General features: G+C 42.4%; 1 protein-coding gene across 1 annotated transcript; it reads right to left on the bottom strand.

Moving 5' to 3' along the window:
* Window positions 1–1,330: 1,330 nt before the first annotated feature.
* On the bottom strand, window positions 1,331–21,010 carry Cibar1 (CBY1 interacting BAR domain containing 1). Its single transcript, XM_085677000.2, has 9 exons — window positions 20,763–21,010; window positions 20,112–20,346; window positions 17,941–18,009; window positions 16,900–17,001; window positions 16,136–16,141; window positions 14,623–14,727; window positions 7,173–7,286; window positions 3,097–3,216; window positions 1,331–1,970 (listed from the first exon to the last, which is right to left on the bottom strand). Exons 1-9 carry the CDS (start codon window positions 20,993–20,995, stop codon window positions 1,887–1,889), a joined length of 1,068 nt encoding a protein of 355 aa, XP_085533126.1. The 5' UTR covers window positions 20,996–21,010; the 3' UTR covers window positions 1,331–1,886.
* Between the last annotated feature and the right edge of the window lie 544 nt (window positions 21,011–21,554).

The following is a 21,554-nucleotide window of genomic DNA, read 5'->3' as shown; positions in this document are numbered from 1 at the left end:
CTGTTAGAATGTATAGAAAAATAGTGAAACATGTCTAGAAAGTAAACTTACTCCTATAAGATATGAAAATCAATCCTAGACGTGTTCATCTACCAGGCAGCTGAGGATACTGTGAAGGAGCAGCGGCTTTTGATCCATCATTACCTACTAAACTTGTCACTGAGTCTTCATTTTTACTAGAGATGCCAAATTACGGGCTATTTAACACGTTGAGTTTTTGTTGTTGTTGTGCTGGGAACTGAATTCAGGACCTCCTCATGCATACTAGGCTAGCGCTACTCTCAGCCCAGTCTCCACATTCTTAAGTGTAGTTAACTTAAGTGTAATCAACTACATGGTTGATTTTTGCCTCATTGCCCACAAAAAGTAAAATTTGGTCTAATACTCCTTTTGTTTTTATACATATTTGTTTACATTTTTTGTTGTGTTTTTGAGACAGGGTGTCTCTGTGTAACAGCCCTGACTATTCTGGAACTCACTCTGTAGATCAGGCTGGCCTTGAACTCACAGAGATTCACCTGTCTCTGCCTCCTGAGTAAAGGTGTGCACCACCACCTCCTCCTCATCATTTCTTTTTTAGTCTCATGTAGACCATGCTGGTCCTGAACTCAATGGAAGCCAAGGATGACTGTGAACAGCTGGTCCTCCTGCCACTGCCTTCTACGTAGCTGGCTAACAGGCTTGTGCCCGCATGTGCGGGGAGTCTCTGAAAGCACAGCTGTTTCTGTGTCAGGCATCGCCTTGGCAGATGGGGCAGTTGCTGCCTGAGAGAAGTCCCTGTCTACTGAGCAGCACAGAAACACCATAGCTGTTTTTCCTCTCTACTCTAACATCAGATCTGAATACTGACCAAGAATATAAAAACCAAGTAACAACCTAGAGCTTTAACGTAGCCTGAGAAAAAGTACCAAAGCAATCTTAAAGTGTTCTCAGGAAGAAACACTTTAAATTTTTCTGTTTTGAATAATTGCTTTGAGATTCATAATTGTTTACCAAAAGAAAAAGAAATGTCAGATATAACGAAAATCTGGATTTAGGAATAAAGTGTCTGCATGTTTACTGACTGCGGTGGCCTAGGCAGAGCGTGTTCAGAGGTTTGCAGCACACTGTGATGAGGGAGGCAGGATTCTAGCAGGTCACTTGCCTTCCAAGTGTCAGGGACTTGTACAATGCACAGGGCTTCAGAGTGAGAGAGCAGGTTTGTTTTTAAAGGCAGTATGGCTGACTGTGGCCTTTTTAGTTGGACTTTTAAGTGTTATGTACATGTTTAAAGGTATGTCTTTATTTTTGCTGAAAACACTAAATTTACACACCAAATGATGAAACAAGGTTGTAATTAAAAGAAGCAATCTTTTTACTTAAGGCATTATGGCATACAGTTATTAACTGACTTCTTACGATTTCAAACCTCAAGTTTGAACCTAAAAGAAACCATCCCACCTCTGTTACCTGCCTCCCTTTTGCATCTTCAATAGGTTACATAAACTTCATTACATCTGAAATGCCGTGAAATATATAATCCAGTTTTAACAGTACATATACAGAAAGATACGCTACTATAGATAGGATGGTGAAAGACTGGTATGAGCTGGGTGGTGGTGGTGCACACCTTTAATCCCAACACTCAGCGGGCAGAGGCAGGCAGATCTTTGTGAGTTCCAGGGCAGCCAGGATACACAGAGAAACTGTTTTGAAAAACAAAACAACCCCCCCCCCAAAAAAGACTGGTATGTAACATTAAAGAAACATCATTTTTTTGTGTGCAGAATTTCCTTTAATCCCGCCCCCCATTTCATAGCAGTATTTCATTTGAAGTTTAACCTGTCAGTGTGACGTGATCCCAGATTCCGCTACTTAACATGAAACGGAAATGTGAGTTTCTAAGATTAGTTTTCATCTTCTGTCACATCTAACTCTTCGTCATCTTCATCTTCGACTTGTTGGTCCTTTCTCGTTCGACAGGTGGTTATCTGTTAGGAATTAACACATGAAAGAATAAAAACAAATGCTTTTCCACGTTTTTCCATCTTCTTACGTGTCCTCAGAAAGGGTGTATAGAACAACTATTTCAGGAAGGCTGAAGTCTCCCTTTATCAGTGTATGTGAAGGTGACCGTGTTTGATCCAGCAGTCGCTTCAGGAACCATCACTGGGTCGTGAATGCTGAAGTGAGTTAGACAATCCTTGCAGTGTCTGAATGAGAGCCGTCAAGTGGATGGAAACCAGGTGTCAATTCGGCAGTAATACTGACAATAGAAATGTGTGATGAGTTGAGAACCAGCTCACCAGCTGCACATCTTATTCTTTCCTCTGCTGTCTCACTAAAACCTCTCTGAGGGTGATCTGTGCCCCCAGGAGATGCTGGCCAGGTTTGGACACCAGCGGTAGTCACATTGTGATGCATTGCTACTGACCGCTGTTGCTCAACACCTTTACAGTATACAGATAGACAGTATCTCTACCCAACCCCCAGGTACCTGATCTAAAGTTAGGAAGGCTGCATATTAAAAATACCCTACTATAGAAGATTTAGTTCTAATAGAATTTTATATAGAATATAAAGACAATTTATGGAGTTACATGTGTCAAGGCTGAAATAATAGAAATGCCATTTGGCTGGGGGAAGAGAAGACATAAAGCAGAAACAATGCAGACTTCAATGACAGAAGTTTTACCTTTGGCAATTTTGCCTAAAATTATATTTTGAGATTGTTTAATTTTAAAATTCTGAGGCAATATCAGATTTTGGCACATTACAGTTATGGTTTTGACTGTTGATCTAAAGAGCTATGGGTCTGGGTCCATGAATTATGCCTAGAAAAAAACCACTTTTAGGTATATTTTCTACACAGATGCTCACTGTTTGATTTTTGAATTTGTGTTGATACTAGACACAGCAAATCTACATTCACATTTTCTGTCTTTCCAGCCGTTTCTTCAGTGTTGTGCCTCATTGAGTAGGAGAATATAATCACAGACATTTCCACCATGTCAGAGGAGACAGCATGGGGGGCACGCAGCAAGGGGCAGCCCTGAAGTTAGCACCCAACAGTTCCAAAGGCAACAACTCAGATTTCTTTACCGTTTTCTCGCTCACCTGTCCAGTTCCAGATGTGCACTTAGTGGACACTGATCTCTGAAGAGGTGACTTTGAATTTGCTCTTACAATATCTAAACGAGATGGATAATCTGGTAGATACAGAGAATTTCGGAAAACCTATTGCAATGTAAAACAACATTATAAAGTAGATGCTAAATGAACATCTAGATAATCCACTTACATTCTTAAATTTGAGTTATGTAAGCTTAAAAGGGGAACTTACAAACCTAGTCATGTTGAAAAAGAAGGGTAAAAAAATTCTCCTAGAATCATGCAAGTTGATAGAAGATTTACAGCCATCATAAACTCATTTGGTTGAGGCACACACAGGTGTGTTACACACTTTGGTTCCTTCTGCTTTGCCTACCTTCACTGAAGGGTGTCACTGCACAGTTTTCATTGGAGCCATCCTAGCCCTAATGGATGCCAGCATCATTAGAACCGAAACCTGTCTGTGTTTCTCGAGCCTTCCTGTCTTTTTTACTTACCCACATTTCTAACACACATGAAGAGTCAAGGTCAGTGTGAATTTCAAATACCTCCTTCTAAACTCTTTATTCCACATTTTTTTAATTAAAAAAAAAACAGCAATGGCCCCCAATCATAAAATTATTTTCTGTTGCTACTTCATTCCTGAAATCTTGCTAGTTATGAATCATTACTATCTGTGTTTTCTAATGGTCTAGGTGACCCCTGTGAAAGGGTCGTTTGACCCCCATAGGGGTTGTGACCCACAGGTTTAGAACCATTGCTCTAGAAACAAGCATTTACTCTTTTTATTATTATTACTTCAAGGCATAACTTTTAAAAAGCTGATGAGTTACTTCACATCCAGCCCACAGCAATGTCAGCAGAATCCCTGCACAGTTATGCTCCCCACCCACGCCATCACACGCCACTGCCGGCTTGCCTCTTCTGCTTCATCTGTTTACAGCCACGTCATCTAGAAAATGCCCCCCTTCTACTGTTTACATCTTAAATATGTTTTAAGGGTTTTGGTCACCTAATTTTTTCTCTGCAGTATTTAATGTCTTATTAACTAGTGAATTTTCTGTATACTTCATATACCCTTCATTATAGACGAAGTGTCCAATAACATGTTCTGAGATGAAAAACTGTTTGATGTCCAAAAAGACTCCTGGCTCTGTGTGGCTGCTAACCACTTGGAAGGGCTTCTGTGAGATTTCAACTTTTTTTTTTCTTTTAAAAATTAAGGTAGCCACATAAAACTAGTCCTACTATATTGTGTGTAGACTCAATTTTATAACGAAAGGCTTTTTACCTAGCAGCATGGGCATTATACTTAATACCTGAAGTATTCTACATACTGATGATAGACCTTTCTTCACAGCCCATTTACCCTCATGTTACGGCAGGGAATATTCTCAACTAAAATCCTTTCTGTGGCTCTTACCAGAGTCAAATGTTTGAGGTGACCTTCAGAGGCCTAATGTCACTCAAACTTACTGAAATAACTTATGTGGGGATTGTTCATTATATTGTGCCTCTTTATTGTTGGTTCCTTAGCAGGACATCTCTGCAAATTTGCCAATCCTTGAGAATCAAGCCAAATGTTATCTTTCCCCTATTCAGCAGCAGGCAGCTCCTATTCTTGTTCTCAAGGGTAACTGTTATGTTACTATGTTTGATCAGACATCTCTACAACTAGCCTGAAGTTTTGCCTTTGAAAGGAACCCTGTTTTATCTCAATCTCTGCCACTCTTCCAAATAAATGGTGCTAGTTAAATTCACTTTTGACCAATGAGTGCTAACACAAACATAACCCCCATTCTGTGGAAGTAAAGAACCGAACTAAAGACTGTCCTTTACATTCCTGTAAGACAGTTTCTTCAGCCTTCCTAACACTGGCCCCCAACCATAAGATGATTTTGTTGTAGCCAGGAGGTGGTGGTGCACACCTTTAATCCCAGCACTGGGGAGGCAGAGGCAGGTGGATCTTTGTGAGTTTGAGGTCAACCTGGTCTACAGATCTAGTTCCATGACAGCTGGGGCTACAGAGAGAAACCCTGTCTTGAAAACTTGGTGGAGGCAGGGGTTCTTGTCACTTCATAACTGTAATTTTGCTGTTACTAGTTTTAAATATCTGTTTTCTGAGGGTCCTTGGTGACCCTGTGAAAAGGTCATTCATCCCCAAAGGGGCCATGATCCACAGGCTGATCCACTATTATAAGCTTCCTTCCCAGCACTGCAGGATACAAACAGAACCAAGGGATACAATTTAAGGTGCACGAACAACTTTAAGGTGGTTGAATAATTAAGTTAGCAGATTTTACAGTGAGGTCAGTCAACACTGACATTCAGGTATAGCAGATATGGCTGGTTTATGGTCACTTAATATTGAGAGGGAATATATTTTTGTTTGAATACTAAACTTTTCTAGCAGAGAAAAATAACATGATATGGAACCCTTGAGATAAACTTTAAACAAGTATTAAGATGAACCCATTTGCTGTCAAAACAGATATATAGAAAAATTAATGTATTGGCAATGTATTTTTCAATATGATCCAAGATCAAGGAGCAATCACAAGATCTAAATATCCTCTCAAATGAAAGCACAGAAGTTATTTTTGAAGGAGAAATGGGCCAGAGACTACAATTCATGCGAGGAACAAGACAGTTTGTAATAAGAACAGAATTATTCCTGCTGGAATAAATCTATGGTTCTCATAAAGTATGAGGAAAAACAAGCTATGCCCCTCTGCATTTTTTCTTGTTTTGAAGAAATCTTTAGGTTCTATGGCTGCATATCGTTATACTTGCCCTGGTCCCAGAGTCATGGATGCTCGACGGTATACAGAGGTTGAGGGCTATGTCTCCATTCATTCCATGCTCAGTGTTTAAAGTACATGGCTCTTCATTCACAGCAGTGTAAGGACCTTTGCATCATCTGTGCCGTCGTAAGATTTTGGCCAGGCACTCCCATCCCAAGCTCCTTTGGCTTTAAGGCTGTGGAACCATCTATCTCTCACACCCCACGCTGTGAGTTTGGTTGCATTATAAAATTTTAATGGCTACATAGAAGGTTTGTCTTCTTTGATATCACTGGTAGACTGTGATTCGCTCTGACAATGTAGACTATTTCTTATTCATGATCCTAGTACTAAGAATGGTGCTTGGCATAAGAGATGCTGAACAAACCAGTTATTGCTTGGACATCTTAGGTGGTAAGTGGCATAATTTTTATTTTATCATGAAGATAAGAAGTTAAATTATTCAGTACTATTCCACTGGAATGTGAAGGAAGTTGTTCAAAAATACATCTACTATAGAACCTTGAAGGCTTAGTTTTTCATCTGTCTCTTCTACACAGCCTACTTAGTTGGCTGATTAGGAGCAGCGGTAAGTTATAAAGGGCACAGGGTGACCTATCTAGGGCCTCTGGAATAGGGAGAAGGACTTTAAGGGTCAGCGGAACTTAACCTGAATATCAGCTTACTATCAGGAATGTTAGCAAACAGAGACTGGTGCTGGTAAAGGGGACTCCAGGTTTGCAGAGATCACCTGAACCTGCTACTCAATGCAGTGGTTTTCTTGCAGGAAACGACGTGAGTCACCGTCTTCAACGCTAGCTGCAGCCTTAGCACGAAGCATTAGGAGCAGCACTGTGACTCTGAGCTGACGCCCAGCTGTGCTACTAAACTGCTATCAGCCTCTGAGAAATTCCCTCAGTTTTTCTCATCCTTAGAGTGAGGACAATATTTTTTTTTTAAATTGGTGGATTAATTAGCATAGTTAAAATACACAGATCTGTTCAAAGCGATAATTGCATAAATATTTGCTCCTATTTTATAACTGTCATGTAAGAGTCTGATAATCTTTTAAAGAAGAAAACATGGAAAGGGTGAAGATGAATGTTGGCTGGAGTGCTTGAAGGGAGTGGCAGTCCTCTGTTAAAGTATGAAGGGCTGTTTAGGTCACACACAGTAGCGTAGATCACTACCCACACATACTGTTTAGGTCACACACAGTAGCGTAGATCACTACCCACACATACTGTTTAGGTCACACACAGTAGCGTAGGTCACTACCCACACACACTGCAGCCCTACCTCCAGGTCTTCGTCCTCGTCGATCTTCTGTATGTTTTGGTACGCAGCAGTGAAGACCTCCAAAGCTTTGCCATGAAATAACATTTCAATTGTGATAAACTCAGAAAATATGTTCTGAAAAACACCGAGATTGGAATCTTAAAGTCATTCCAATTGTTTTTATGCATTTAAGAGTTTATTGTGTGAAACTATAGAGCTTTATATTCTCCACTATAGTCTTAGCATTTCATAAAAGAACATGGTGTCAGTTTTTGTGCAGGACAAACACAGCTGAAATAAATATGTGAAAACCTCACAGCAGAAACATGAACTCTGCAAAGTGCGCCTTTGTCACTACTCCTTTTTTAAAAAATATATTTTTTTTACATGATAATTGACATTTAGATGAAAAAAGATGACTAAAATGCACACCACTATACACTCCTTCATCCTATAAATATTCATGGTAAAAATTTGAAGTATATTTTTAAAAACTATAGAAGACTGGCTTCTGAGATAAGACATGGAAATATGACCAACAATAATTGCTACTCTATGATGCAGGCCATGGAGGCTGTAATGTACTTGACTTTACAATTGAGTATCATAATGAACAGCACTATGTTTAGATACCATTTGGAATTTCATCCTGAGCATCTTCAGAGAGATACAGGGTCACCTTAAGAGACTGAGTGACTTCTGACTAGGAATTAATTCTTTAATTGTTTCCCTAAGATAGGGAGGCAGAGGCAAGCAGTTCAAGAACAGCCTGGTCTACAGAGCGAGTTTCAGGACAGCCAGGGTTACACAGAAAAACCCTATCTCCAAAACAAAACAAACTGAGGATTATCAGAACTACTTCACATACATTAGTAAGGCTACGATAAAAACTCTTACAGAAGCACTGAGGAGTCAACAGCATTAGGGACCATCACACAGTGCTAGGAAGGATGCACAGTGACAGGCCTGGCTTGGAACAGTCTGGCAATTCCTCAAATAGTCAGTTACTGCATGAACCAGTAACTTTGCTTCTATTTCTTATATATACATAAGAAATGAAAATATATTTTGCCCCTTTGGAACCGTCAAGCAAGTCTTCAGATAGTTAACAGTAACTGTATCATCCAGCAATTTTATTCCTATTTCATACACACACACACACACACACACACACACACATATATATATATCTCCACACAAGAACGTGTATAGGAATGTTTAATTTAAACATAGCCAAATGGTGGGAGCAATTCAAACAGCCATTAAGTAATTAATGGATAAACAAAATAGTATTGTACAATCAAATTTATTTGACCAAAATCAAGAACGATGTATACGGCAACATGCTGAGTGCATTGAACACAAACACTGTTCCTATGGTGGGATGTCCAGAAAGGCCTACCCATGGAGAGAGGCCCAGGGGCAGTTCCTATGGCTAGTAAGCAGGCAGAGAGGTCAAGCTAAAGTGTGCACCATGGAGGTGACACAAATGCTCCACAACTGGTGACGGTTGCACACACCTTAAAAAGCAGTGAGCTATATACTTCTGAATTATATCTACTTTTTCAGAGGTGATGCTTCTCCTGTTACTTTCTCCATGTAAACACCAAGAGACTGTTCCGAGAGGCACAGCATCACAGACTGGGGAGGAATTTGGAGCTCCTCCATCTGCTCCAGAAACCCCTGGAAAGAGCCACCCAAGCCAGGAATCCTGCACTTACTTCCCTTGCCCCGGTTTTGTGCTCAGTATTGAGCAGGGATTTATAATCCCTGTAGAGGCAGCTTGCCTGTAGGTGGGAAACAAGATCGAACCCAAAGATCACAGATCGCACATGAAAAATATTCACAGGCGCAAGGAAGGCTACGTGGAAAGGGAATCATTCTTTGCTCTCATCGTTCAGGTCAATGCTACTTCTCTTAGAACTCTTAACCCGAAATTTTACAAAGACTGTCAGCAGACGAACTCCATGCCTCCCCATACTCAATCAGCTTGGAAAAGATGCCTATTTCAGACCATCCTCTTTGGATCCTCTGAGCTTTGACATAGCACAGTGTAGACTGACTTAATTTAGAGGCCAAAGCTCTGAAACGCTGTGAAACTATGATCAGGAAATATTCAAATACATTGCTTTCAGAGATGAATTATGTACATGTCAGATAAATATTATTTTACTGGCAATATAGTGAAATAACAGCTGTTACAGGAAAATTTGCAGTGAGTCAAAAAATCCTTAATTTTTAATGGCATATAAAATGATCATTAAGCAATATTTAAGATCTTTCAATGACGCCTAAAACACTGTCATCAAAGATCCGCTGAAAAGTCAAATCTGCAGGTCTGTCACACAATAAAGACAATTCTGAGTATTTGGAACCAAACCAGTTTATCATTGTGGCTGTGATTGCTATGAGTGTCCTAGTTAGGTGCTGCTGCTGTGGCGAAACACTGACCAAAAGCGGTTGGGGAGGACAGGGTCCACACAGTAGTCCACCACTGAAGGACGTCAGCACGGGAACTCAGCTGGAGGCAGGAGCTGATGGGAGGTGCTGCTTGTTGGCTTGCTCATCATGACTTGCTCAGCCTGCTCTCTTAGAGAACCAGTGACTATCAGCCCAGGGATAGCACCACCCACCATGGGCTGGGACCTCTTCCATCAATCACTAAGAAAATGCTGTGCACCTGGATCTTATAAAGGTGTATAAATTTCTCAGCTGAGTTCGCCTCCTCTCCGATGACTAGCTTGGGTCAAGCCGACATAAAATTAGCCAGCACAATCCTTTTACAGCTTTGAAAGTACTGTTGCTGTTATTTTATGCCATAAATGTTAATAGCAGTCTTCTATAGATTTAAAAACACAACTGGTTTACAGGCATATTTTTGGTTGTAGTTCCATGAATAAATTACTCTGTGTATTTCCTTATTTTTAGTAACTACTTTAAAGTCCAGTTGGTATAAATGGAACACTTGTTTAAGGTGCCAGGAATGGTATCTGATACATAAATATATCTGTTAGCTCTTGTTAAGAATACGGCCCCTTGATTCCAGCCCCTAACTCTAGCAGAGGGCTTCTGCTTTATCAAAGGCCATGCTGATCTAGGGACCACAGGTAAGACACCGCCCACCGCCTGCTAACACTTCTATACGTACGACCACAAAACAACCCCAAACAGCACCCCTCCCCCTGGACTCCATATCCCACAACTTCAGCAGAACACCTCTGCCTTACTGGAGGTCACAACATACGAAGAACCCGAGAGACCAAGTAGGTACCTAGAACCCCAGAAGCAACATTGACACCCAAACCCCAGAGGTTAAGCAGGTCACAGAACCCTCAATGGAGACACTCTACTGGATCTGAAGACTCACTGGTCACCAGAACCCTGGGCCACTCGCCAGAAGACCAGAGAGGAAATAGGAACGAACCATGGGGGAAAATCCATCTAACAAAGATAAACTCAGAAATTAGCACCTAAACCTATAATAACCCCAAATCCAGATGACTAGAGGCCAGTGTAAGAACACGATCAACAGCCAGGGTGATACAGCACCATCAGAACCCAGCTATCTATCACACAGCTGAAACACAGGAAAATGACTTTAAACCCAATCTTATGAAGATGATAGAGGGCTGGCCCTTAAATAAATAAATACAAACAGGTGAAGAAAATGAATAGAAACATTCCATACCTGCAAATGGAAATAGAAGCGAGAGAGAAACTCAGGGCATCCTGGAGACGGGAAATCTAGGTAAGCAAACAGGAACTACAAGTGCAAGCATCACCAGCAGAACACAAGAGATGGAAGAGAATCTCTGGTGGAGAAGATAGGGTAGAAGAAATTGATACAGAGGCCAAAGAAAATGTTAAAATCTAAACTTCCTGACACAAAATATGCAGGAAGTCTGGGACACTATAAAAAGACCAAACCTAAGAACAGTAGAAATAGAATAAAAGAGATTCCCAGCTCAAAGGCCCAGGAAATATTTTCAGGAAAATCACAGAAAATTTCTCTAACTTAAAGAAGGAGTTGCCTGTAAACATACAAGAGGCTTACAGAAAACCAAATAGATTGGGCCAGAAAAGAATGTCCCTGTCACATAATAAAGCATTAAACATACCGAACAAAGAAAGGAGCTTAAAAACTGCCAAGGAAAAAGACCAAGTGACATATAAATGCAGACCTATGAAATCACACCTGACGTCTCAATGCAGACTTTAAAGCCAGAAGGGCATGGACAGATGTCCTGCAGACTCTAAGAGGCCAACAGACGCTGGCTCAGATTACTATATCCAGCAAAACTTACAATCACCATAGATGGAGAAAACAAGTTATTCTATGACAAAATCAAATCTAAATATTTATTTATAAACTCAGCTCTACAGAAGCTACTAGAAGGAAAACTCCAAGGCAAGGAGGTTAACTACACTCAAGAAAACGTAGGAAATAATTTCATACCAGCAAAACCAGAAGAAGTGAAATGCTTGCACACACACACACACCACCACCACCACCACCATCAAAATAACAGGATTTGACAATCGTTGGTCACTAACATCTCTCAACACCAATGGACTCAATCGTCCAATGAAAAAATATAGACTAACAGAATGGATGTAAGAAACAGCATCCATCATTTTGCTGCTGCATACAAGAAATACACCATGCCAGGAAGTGGTGGCGTACACCTTTAATCCCAGCACTCGGGAGGCAGAGGCAGGCAGATTCTTGTGAGTTCGAGGCCAGCCTGGTCTGTAAGAGCTAATTCCAGGACAGGCTCCAAAGCTACAAAGGAACCCTGTCTTGAAAATCCAAAAGCAACAACAACAACAACAACAAAAAAGGAAATACACCTCAACATTACATTAAAGAGAGTAAAGGGTTGAAAGATTTCTACTGAGAACTCTAATTGCTGATAAACATCTTCAGGGAAGTGGCTGGATACAAAATTAACTCAAAAACAAACAAATAAACAACATAGTAACCCTCCCATATACAAACGATAAATGGGTTGAGAAAGAATAAGGGAAATAACACCAAAATGGCAGCCTACAGAATGGGAAAAGACCTTCACCGGCCCCACCCACAGAGGGATCATCTCCAAAATACATAAAGGACTCAAGAAACTAGACATCTCCAAAACCAAATACTCCAATTAAAGATGGATACAGATCTAAACAGAATTTCCAACAGAGGATTCTCAACTATCGAACAAATACTTAAGGACATGTCCAACATCCTTAGCCATCAGGGAAATGCAAATCAAAATTACTTGGAGATTCCATCTTACACCTGTCAGAATGGCTAAAATCAAAAACACCAATGACAGCTTATGCTAGAGAAGATGTGGAGTAAGGGAACACTCTCCATTGCTGGTGGGAATGCAAACTTGTACAGTCACTTTGGAAATCAATATGGTGATTTCTCAGAGAATTGGGAACTGATCTACCTCAAGACCCAGCTATACCACTCCTGGGTATATAACCAAAAGACACCTCACCATACCATAGGGACAATTGTTCAACTATGTTCATAGGGTGAGGTAACCTAGACCCCAAAAGACAAGCATGGTATGTACTCACTTTATAGGTGTATATTAACTGGTGTATATTGTAACTGGCTTATATTAAAGGATAACCCTGCTACAGTCCACAGATCCAGAGAAGCTATGTAACAGAGAGCTCGGGGAAAGGGGGACGTATAAATCTCACTGTGAAGGGGAAATAGAACAGATATTGCAGGTGACGGGGGGTCTCCACTGGGGGTGGGGATGGGAAGAGGAAGGATCAGGACGGGGAGGATGGAGGGAGAGAGTGATGGGAGAGAACTGGAATGGGGGTGAGGCAAGGCAAATAAAAAGCAAACTCACAATGAATAAGCGAAGTTGGTCAAAATAACCTGTCAGAGGGCCAAAAGCACGGTAACTAATGACACACTCCTAGTCAGTCACCACACGCCAACTCCTATCGCCAGCAGCACAAACAGCCAATCAGAGGCATTCCTGCAGCAGCTTAATTTCCCTTCCCCCCTTTTACAGCAAAGAGCTTCTGCATTGCAATCTTCTGGAGTCTATGTCATTGCCTCCACACCTCCTCACCCCTTGCCCCCTCCCCTCCAGGCACAAGAGGCAGCAACAAAGCGGCACCCAGCACGGAAGGACCTTTTCCTTTTGCTTGCCTTTTGGGTCCTCCTTACCCTCTTTTGGGCATTTTTCTTTCTTGCTTGTGGGAGTGGCCAGCTAATGACTGGTCTAGTTTCAGACCCATGCCAGGAGAGGGAGCCCACGCCTGACGCTGCCTGGAGCACCAGGACCCAGAGGCTGGGCCCTAGGCTGAGACCTAGGGTAGAGCCAGACATGACTGGGGACCCAGAGGCTGAGACCTAGGGTAGAGCCAGACATGACTGGGGACCCAGAGGCTGGGCCCTAGGCTGAGACCTAGGGTAGAGCCAGACATGACTGGGGACCCAGAGGCTGAGACCTAGGGTAGAGCCAGACATGACTGGGGACCCAGAGGCTGGGCCCTAGGCTGAGACCTAGGGTAGAGCCAGACATGACTGGGGACCCAGAGGCTGGGCCCTAGGCTGAGACCTAGGGTAGAGCCAGACATGACTGGGGACCCAGAGGCTGAGCCCCAAGACCTAAGGTAGAACCAAATATGACTGGCAATAAATAAATAAATAAGTCTATGAAATGATTCTTAACGCTATTCTGCTATACTCATAGATTGGTGCCCTAGCCTACAGCACCTGGTGGACACAGAGGCAGACCTACAGTCAAACATCAGGCTGAGCTTGGAGAGTCCTGCGGAAAGGAGGAGGAAGGACTGGAGGAGCCAGAGGGGTCAAGGACATCACAAGAAAACCCACAGAGTCAACTAACCTGGGCTCAGAGACTGAATTGAAAAGCAGGGAGCCTGCATGGACTGAGTAGGCCTGCTGCATGTACGTGACAGTTGTATAGCTTCATCTTTTTCAGACTCTTCTAAGCGCGGGAGCAGGGGCTGTCCCTGATTCTGTTGTCTATTTTTAGAACCTTTTTCTCCTGCTGGGTCATCTCTTCCAGCCTTAATAGGAGAGAATGTGCCTACTCTCCCTGCAACTTGCTATGCCGTGGCTGGTTGACACCCATGGGAAGCCTGCCCTTTCCTGAAGGAAAAGGGAGGAGGGGTGGATGGGGGTCAGGAGAGGTGACTAGGAGGAGAGGAGGGGTGGATGGGGGTCAGGAGAGGTGACTAGGAGGAGAGGAGGAGTGGATGGGGGTCAGGAGAGGTGACTAGGAGGAGAGGAGGAGGAGAAACTGCAATGAGAACATTAAAAACAACCCAATAAGCCCCCTATATTATGTTACTGTGTTCATAATAACACTTGATATATTTTGGTCTATAATTTTTTTTTAATTTAAGGACTCTGGGCTAAAAGTCATTTTAGCAACTTTAAGCAACATTAGAAAACATTCTGTATTAAGTTAATTACCTTTATGTCCTTTATTTTCTGCTTTTCAAAATTGTCAATAGTTTCCTCCAAATGACGACTTGTTCGGGTAGCATCAATTGTGGCTCTCTGTAATTCAGTTTCGGCCTAAAGAGTGAATCCCCCCAAAAGAAAGATTTGGATCAAGATCTATGGAGTTACCACTCAGTGTTGGCCTTTCCTGGCCTCTCAGTGTAACTGCCCATGCTTACCTTTACACAGACAATGGAAGGACTCTACCAGACAGCGTGCACAATACAGAACTTTAGGTTTGTGCGTGACATTCGATCCCCTGCTGTCCTGTCCTACCGCTGTGCCCAGCTCAGTCTGTGCCGGCCCTCACACTGTCCCTCTCTCCCTCACCCTCTGCCCCACAGACAAGACTTGTAATCTGCTAGTATTTCTTTATTGTATTCTCTGTACAATAAAGATTATCCACAAGACTATTTTCTAGATTAAGTGAACTAAATAAATCTTTGTGAAGGACTAAGATCTGCCTGCCTCTGCCTCCTGAGTGCTGGGACTAAAGGTGCCACCATTGGCAGCTGAGACTCAAGTATCTTATCACGATTTACTTTTACGAGTTCCCCAAATGCATGGGCTGCAGAGCCTGGGCTGTCCTAGGATTCTCTTAACAGGCTGATTGTGAACTTAAGTCCTGCCTCTGCCTCTTTGCTGCTGTGATTACAGGTATATGCCACCATATCTCTATCTCTATCTCTATAGTTTTGGAATATATATAACATGGTCTAGGCTGGCTGTAAGCTTACTATCTAGTAGAAAATAACCTTGAACTTCTGATCCTCTTTTTACCTTCCAAGTGATGGGATTATAGGCATGTACCATCAAGCTCAGCTTAATCAGATCAATCAGATTCTTACGAGCTAACAACAATGCATTATTGCTTTGGTTTGGTTTACGGTCTTATATACTATGTACCAAGTAACTGATATATTAAATGGCAAGTTTTAATGCGTTGCTTTGTACATGGAGACATATACCCATACTGTCTAGATCTGTGTTGTAAAACAAATTATTGTGGCTACTGTCTAAATACTGCCATTTACTTGCAAATTGCAGCTACAGAGGTTTTAAAAAAGCTGTTTCCTGAGTTCCTCTAGCTGCAGATCAAGAATGCAGGGCATCCTGCAGCAGTGGTACTATCAAGTGCAGAAAATTCCAATTCAGTCACGTCATTTCTCTTTAAGCATCTCTGCCTTTAGGACACGATGCTCCAACACATTAAATGTTAAGCAGTGCCCACAATTAAAAAGACATACCTCAATTTTATGATTACATTATTCCTAATAAAGTTTTGTGCATTACACTAAAGTTATATTTTCTCTAAAGTCATATATAGTTTAATATTAATTGTAGGAAAAAATCGGCATTTGTCATCCAAGTTCTGAGATGTAACATCCTGATATTGCTTTCTTTTCAAAGAATATATAAACTGAAACAAGTAAAAGGGTTTACTCTCAGGATCCATTTCTTGACACACCATTTTATTACCCACCTGCGACTGAGAATTTTTATAAAGGAAAAAACATTTCAAGGAGAATTGAACATTTTTTAAATAAAATCATATGCCTTTATAGAATTGCTCTTACAGCTTTAAGATACGAAGCACTTAACGGTATATCAATTTGCATCTGTATTTGTTTATATTTACCATATAAAGTTTTTAAAAAACAAAGGCCATTGTGGGAATTTTTCCTTGTTCCTTAAAAGTATGGCAGGTGGAGCACTGAGACATTAGCTTTACGTTTTAATTTACCCTGAAAACACATACATTTCTGAGTGGATTGGGGGACAGCCTATCTTAAAAATGAAAGAATTGGATTGAAAACAAACTGCTTTCAGCGGGCTGGTTCCTCCTGTGGGGTCCCTAGTGGGCCGAGATTCCCCACACACTTAGAACCAGCGGTGCAAACTGCCACACACATTTACTTTAGTACTGCATACCTCACACACACTTACTTTAGTACTGCGTACCTCACACACATTTACTTTAGTACTGCATACCTCACACACATTTACTTTAGTACTGCGTACCTCACACACACTTACTTTAGTACTGCGTACCTCACACACACTTACTTTAGTACTGCGTACCTCACACACATTTACTTTAGTACTGCGTACCTCACACACACTTACTTTAGTACTGCGTACCTCACATACACTTACTTTAGTACTGCATACCTCACACACACTTACTTTAGTACTGTGTACCTCACAAACTTTTTTTTTAAATTTTAGATCAAACCCAAAGGATACAATTACATGACGATCAGATGGATTTCGCTGGCGCGTCCTTTCTAACTGAGATAACTGTTTGGCTTCTCGATTCCTGGCTGTTAATGTTGCTTTGAGATCATCCTGTAAATAAGCACTTCTGTTAACAAAACTTTCTATCTTAAGAGTAAAACACTCTTTGTTAAGAATGGGAGACTGCTTCTTGTTTGATCCGGGCACCGTGAGCAGAGTTATTAGCACTGTACAATGTGTGCACGTGCACATGAGAGCATGCATCTCAGTACATTTTCTTACTATACACCGTGTGCGCGTGCACATGAGAACATGCATCTCAGTACATTTTCTTACTATACACCGTGTGTGTGTGCACATGAGAACATGTATCTCACTACATTTCCATACTATACACTGTGTGCGCATGCACATAAGAACATGTATCTCACTACATTTTCTTACTATACACTGTGTGCGTGTGCACATAAGAACATGTATCTCACTACATTTTCTTACTATACACCGTGTGCGCGTGCACATGAGAACATGTGTCTTAGTACATTTTCTTACTATACACTGTGTGCGCATGCACATGAGAGCATGTATCTCACTATATTTTCTCAAACTCAGACACAATATGAATAGAAAATAAACCACACAAATACACGACTATCATTTTGGCTGTGATGATGCTCACAAGACCATATATGTAGCCATGAAAACCAAACACTAAAAAATAATTTTACTGTGTGCAATTTTTACTCCAGTTTGATTTTAAAACCAGTTTGTCAGATTTTAAGAATATAAGCCACCTGCTTTAAAACAAAATATGTAAACACATTCATTACATACTTAAAGATTTTCCACAACAGTGATTTTTACTGCTACGTGGAATATTAGTATACTTAGCAAGTTTGGTAAATGCGCTTTATTAGTTTTAAAGATCTGAATTTTTTCTAAAGTATGTAAAAAGAATAACTCTATGTTATTTTTCATTTGTTATAAAAAAGACAAAAAACCTCATACCCTGTCAGACTACCAAATGGACAAGAGAATGGATTTACTCACCCGTTTCATTTTTACAATTGTTCCATAAGCTTTCAAAGGTTCAACTACTTTGGCTTCAAGCCTTTCAACCTATTGAAAATTATATAAAATATAACTGAAAAGAAACATAGAAATGTCAAAATTCAAATACTGAAATAAAATCTGTACTGTTTAATCTGAAATAAATATTGTAAAGATGAATACTTTTGAAATTTTAAGATGATCCTCTATGGCAAACATTAGAAACACAAACCACACGGCAACAGTACGGGCATAAGCACCGGGAGCACAGCCTGGCAGGAATGTGCCTGGCACTTTGCAGCTCTCATCCTGGAACAAGCACAGCGTTTACCTTACAGCTGTAGCTTCCTGACAGTTTTAAGACATCTGTAGTTTTAGGACAGCTGCCATTTTCACGGGTTCAAGCAGATACCGCCAGATATTACAGACACTGTCTCCTAATTCTTATAGCTCAACGTTCCAGAAAAACTAAACCTGAAAGAGACAGTGTTGCTAGGAACATTTAAAGAAACAACTCTCAAAGCAGACAGCTCGGGGATTATCGCACTAGCTGCATTTTTAGACCACTAAAAATCAAATCAAAATCAAAGCCTAGGAACAAGTGGGCTGAGTGCTGCTGAGTTGCAAACCGCACAGTGGATCTCTTTTCATCTTGAAATAAACACTTTCTCATACTCATTTAAAATTTTATCAAAGAGCAATAAGTAGCAATTCTCTTTCCCACACCAGTAAAAGGAACCCGAGCAGGGTCTTTTCACAAATACAAACACAAGGAAAGGATGAGGCACTGCAACTTCGGGAGGGCGGGCAAGCAGGTGACATCTGTTGCTTCAAACGAGCATTTCCCCAGCAAACACACTGCTTTTCAAAATGACACATGTTTACCTAGTCAATGCCTTCCCATTCCATACCTACCTAATCAATGAAATTTCATTTCATATTTACTCTTTAAATTCTGGAAATGATGTTATATGGCTGTTTCATTTTACAAGACTTCAGGAAAATGTAAAGTTTAGGTTCCCATCAATCATTTAAGTATTCAGAATTCTAAAATCAGACTACAAATGTCCAGGACAGTTTACCCCAGGCTAATTCTGTACACCGTGGGGATCATCCACACCTGCTCTAACGGCTTCCGTGTCCTTCCCTTGCCTACCTGTGCCATGGCTATTAGCATCTCCACCACTGGGCCAGCAGTGAAACAGAGCAGAGCAAATGCAAATCAAGTCACTTTGCTAGTTCATAAGTAGCATAAAAATTTTCTAGAACGGGGAAATAAACGGCGAAATAGGGCTTTCGGCTTATCTGTGCGTAAAAACTACTTCTGAAACACTACGTCTCCACACCATGTATAATTCAGTATTGCTTGTTATAGAAGAAGTGTATGCCAAGAACTCAACGTTTTCCTTACATATCCAGAAGAGATTGGTACTCAAGTTGTCTATGCATAATGACGATAAGTTCAAAACTTTGGGGTGACTGAAAATCTGTTTTAGGTAGGGAAAGGAACAATGGCACTTGTCACAAAAGTAAAAAGGCAACGGAGTTTGAACTTGGCGACTTTTGTAAGTGAAATAGCATTCAATAGAAGCACGTGAAGGTGCTTATGCAGTAGCAAAGGCAGGAACAATACCGGGGCTTTGTTGCTGTTGTTTGTTCTTTTAAGAAAGAATCCACAAGAGCAAGACTGTGCTTACTCCGAGCCACCACACAGCTTAGATCCTATCCCTTGCTTTGCTTCTGGGTTATAAATCACAGCTTTCTGATTGCTCCACTTCCAAGCCCCGGGAATATCAGCGATGTGTGGACGATTTATTAGCAATTCGCTCGTTTTGTTAACCTCAGCACTTCCATCTCCAGTCACCCTTTAAAACGCATACGGGACACACGTGCGCTTTCCTTTCCTCTAAACACTACATTTGCCACCTTTTCTGAATACTTGCGCCCTGCAACCAAAGTTGGCAAATGAATTGGGAAAGTCAAGACTTCCATCATACCTAAAGTTTAGTTTGAAAGGCTCCCTAGAGTGGACTCACGGTGTTACAGACAGGAAACGCATTATCAAGTGTGCATTTACCGCTGTTAAGATGCAGCACAGCGAAAAAGTGTCCACGATTCCTACACACCACTTCTTGGGCTTATCATAATGACACCGTGACCGTACTTCATACCTCGGCTTGGCGGTAATCTTGAAGTTTGGCAAACTCATCGGCAAAGTTTTTCAGACCTTGCTTTAAATTGGGGGTCTCGGTAGAGGCATACAGGTTGATTTCATTCACCAGGAGGTCGGCTTTGTCTCGCAGCCTGGCCGTTTTCCGTACATAAGCAGCAAAGATTTGGCAAAGCTCTCCAAAATGCTTCTCCACGTTTGTGACAGCATCCTGCAGCTGTTTTGTCTGAGCATCTCTAGAAAAAAAAGGAGACACTGCTCTTAAAACATTAAGATGGTGGCCCGTTCATTTTATTTGCAGCCTCCCCAACTCTCCCGGAGGCCCGGCCCTTCTCTAGGACCCGACTCGGGGGACTGGTCCTGCCTTGGCCCGCGCAGGCCCGGGTTTAGGCCCTGGCTGGGCCCGCCGTGAAGGGGCGGCAGCTGCGAGCCGTGGCCCGGGCCCAGCGGCCTCCCGGGCCTGCACTTCGGTGGCGCCCGGCCCAGCTCAGAGGGATGGGTCGGTCCGGAGACTCTGTCGGCCCTGCTCTCGCTGCAGCCCGGAGGACCGGCTGCAGACTGCGGGGACCGTGCGGCCTGGGCCCCGCTCCCCTCGCCCTCCCACCCGGCCCTCTCCCTCGGGCGCCTGCACGACGAGGCCCCGGGCGGTTACCGGTCTTCCAGGTTGCGCCTCAACATCTTGCCTTGCGCCCCGCCAAGGACCCGGGGTGGGAGCCCAACGAGCGCGGCTCCGGGGCGCCAGGGCGCGCGGGAACGGGAGCCGCCGCCACTTCGACCGGGAGGCGAGAGCGCGCCATGCGCGCCGCCGCGCCTGCCCGACGTTTCCGTGGCAACGCGGCGCGCGCCCCGGCGGTCAAGAGCAGGGCATGGGAGACCAGAGGGCATTGGAGGGAGGGACCACTGAGCATCCCCCTTCGGTGCTGCTCTCAGGCCTCCCTGGCCGCGGGAAGCGAAGAAGAAAAACAGCCCACCCGTAACCGGAAGGGGGGACGTGAAAGCAAAGGTGAACAGGGTCCGCGCTCTGCTTCAGGATGCGAACTTATGCTGTGCTTGTCCCCGTGCTTCTCTGCCTGAACCTGGAGGCAGAGACTGAAACAGTGGCCGTGGAGGGACACTGCTTGGTGGCTTGTTCAGTTGTCTTTCTTATACACCCCGGGACCTCCTGCGCAGGGGCAGCACTGTCCACAGTGGGCTGGGCCCTTCTACCTCGTTTATCAATCAAGAAAACCGCCATACAAGTTTGCCTACAGGCCCTAATAATGGGGGCATTTTCTGAATCTAGGTTCCCACTTCTCAGATAACTATAGCTTGTGTCAAATTGGCAAAAAACCAAAAAAAAAAAAAAAAAAACCCAAAGAATCAGCTGAAATCTAGATAGCACGGTAGTGCTTTCTGCCTCATCTTTAATTTCATTCCCCACCCCCACCCCATGCAGCTTCTACTT

The sequence above is a fragment of the Myodes glareolus genome, chromosome 16 (genome assembly GCF_982192425.1).
Source record: "Myodes glareolus chromosome 16, mMyoGla1.1, whole genome shotgun sequence".
Lineage (NCBI taxonomy): Eukaryota > Metazoa > Chordata > Mammalia > Rodentia > Cricetidae > Myodes > Myodes glareolus.
The sequence above is the reverse complement of the archived record's forward strand: the minus strand, read 5'-3'. Positions and strand labels throughout refer to the sequence as shown.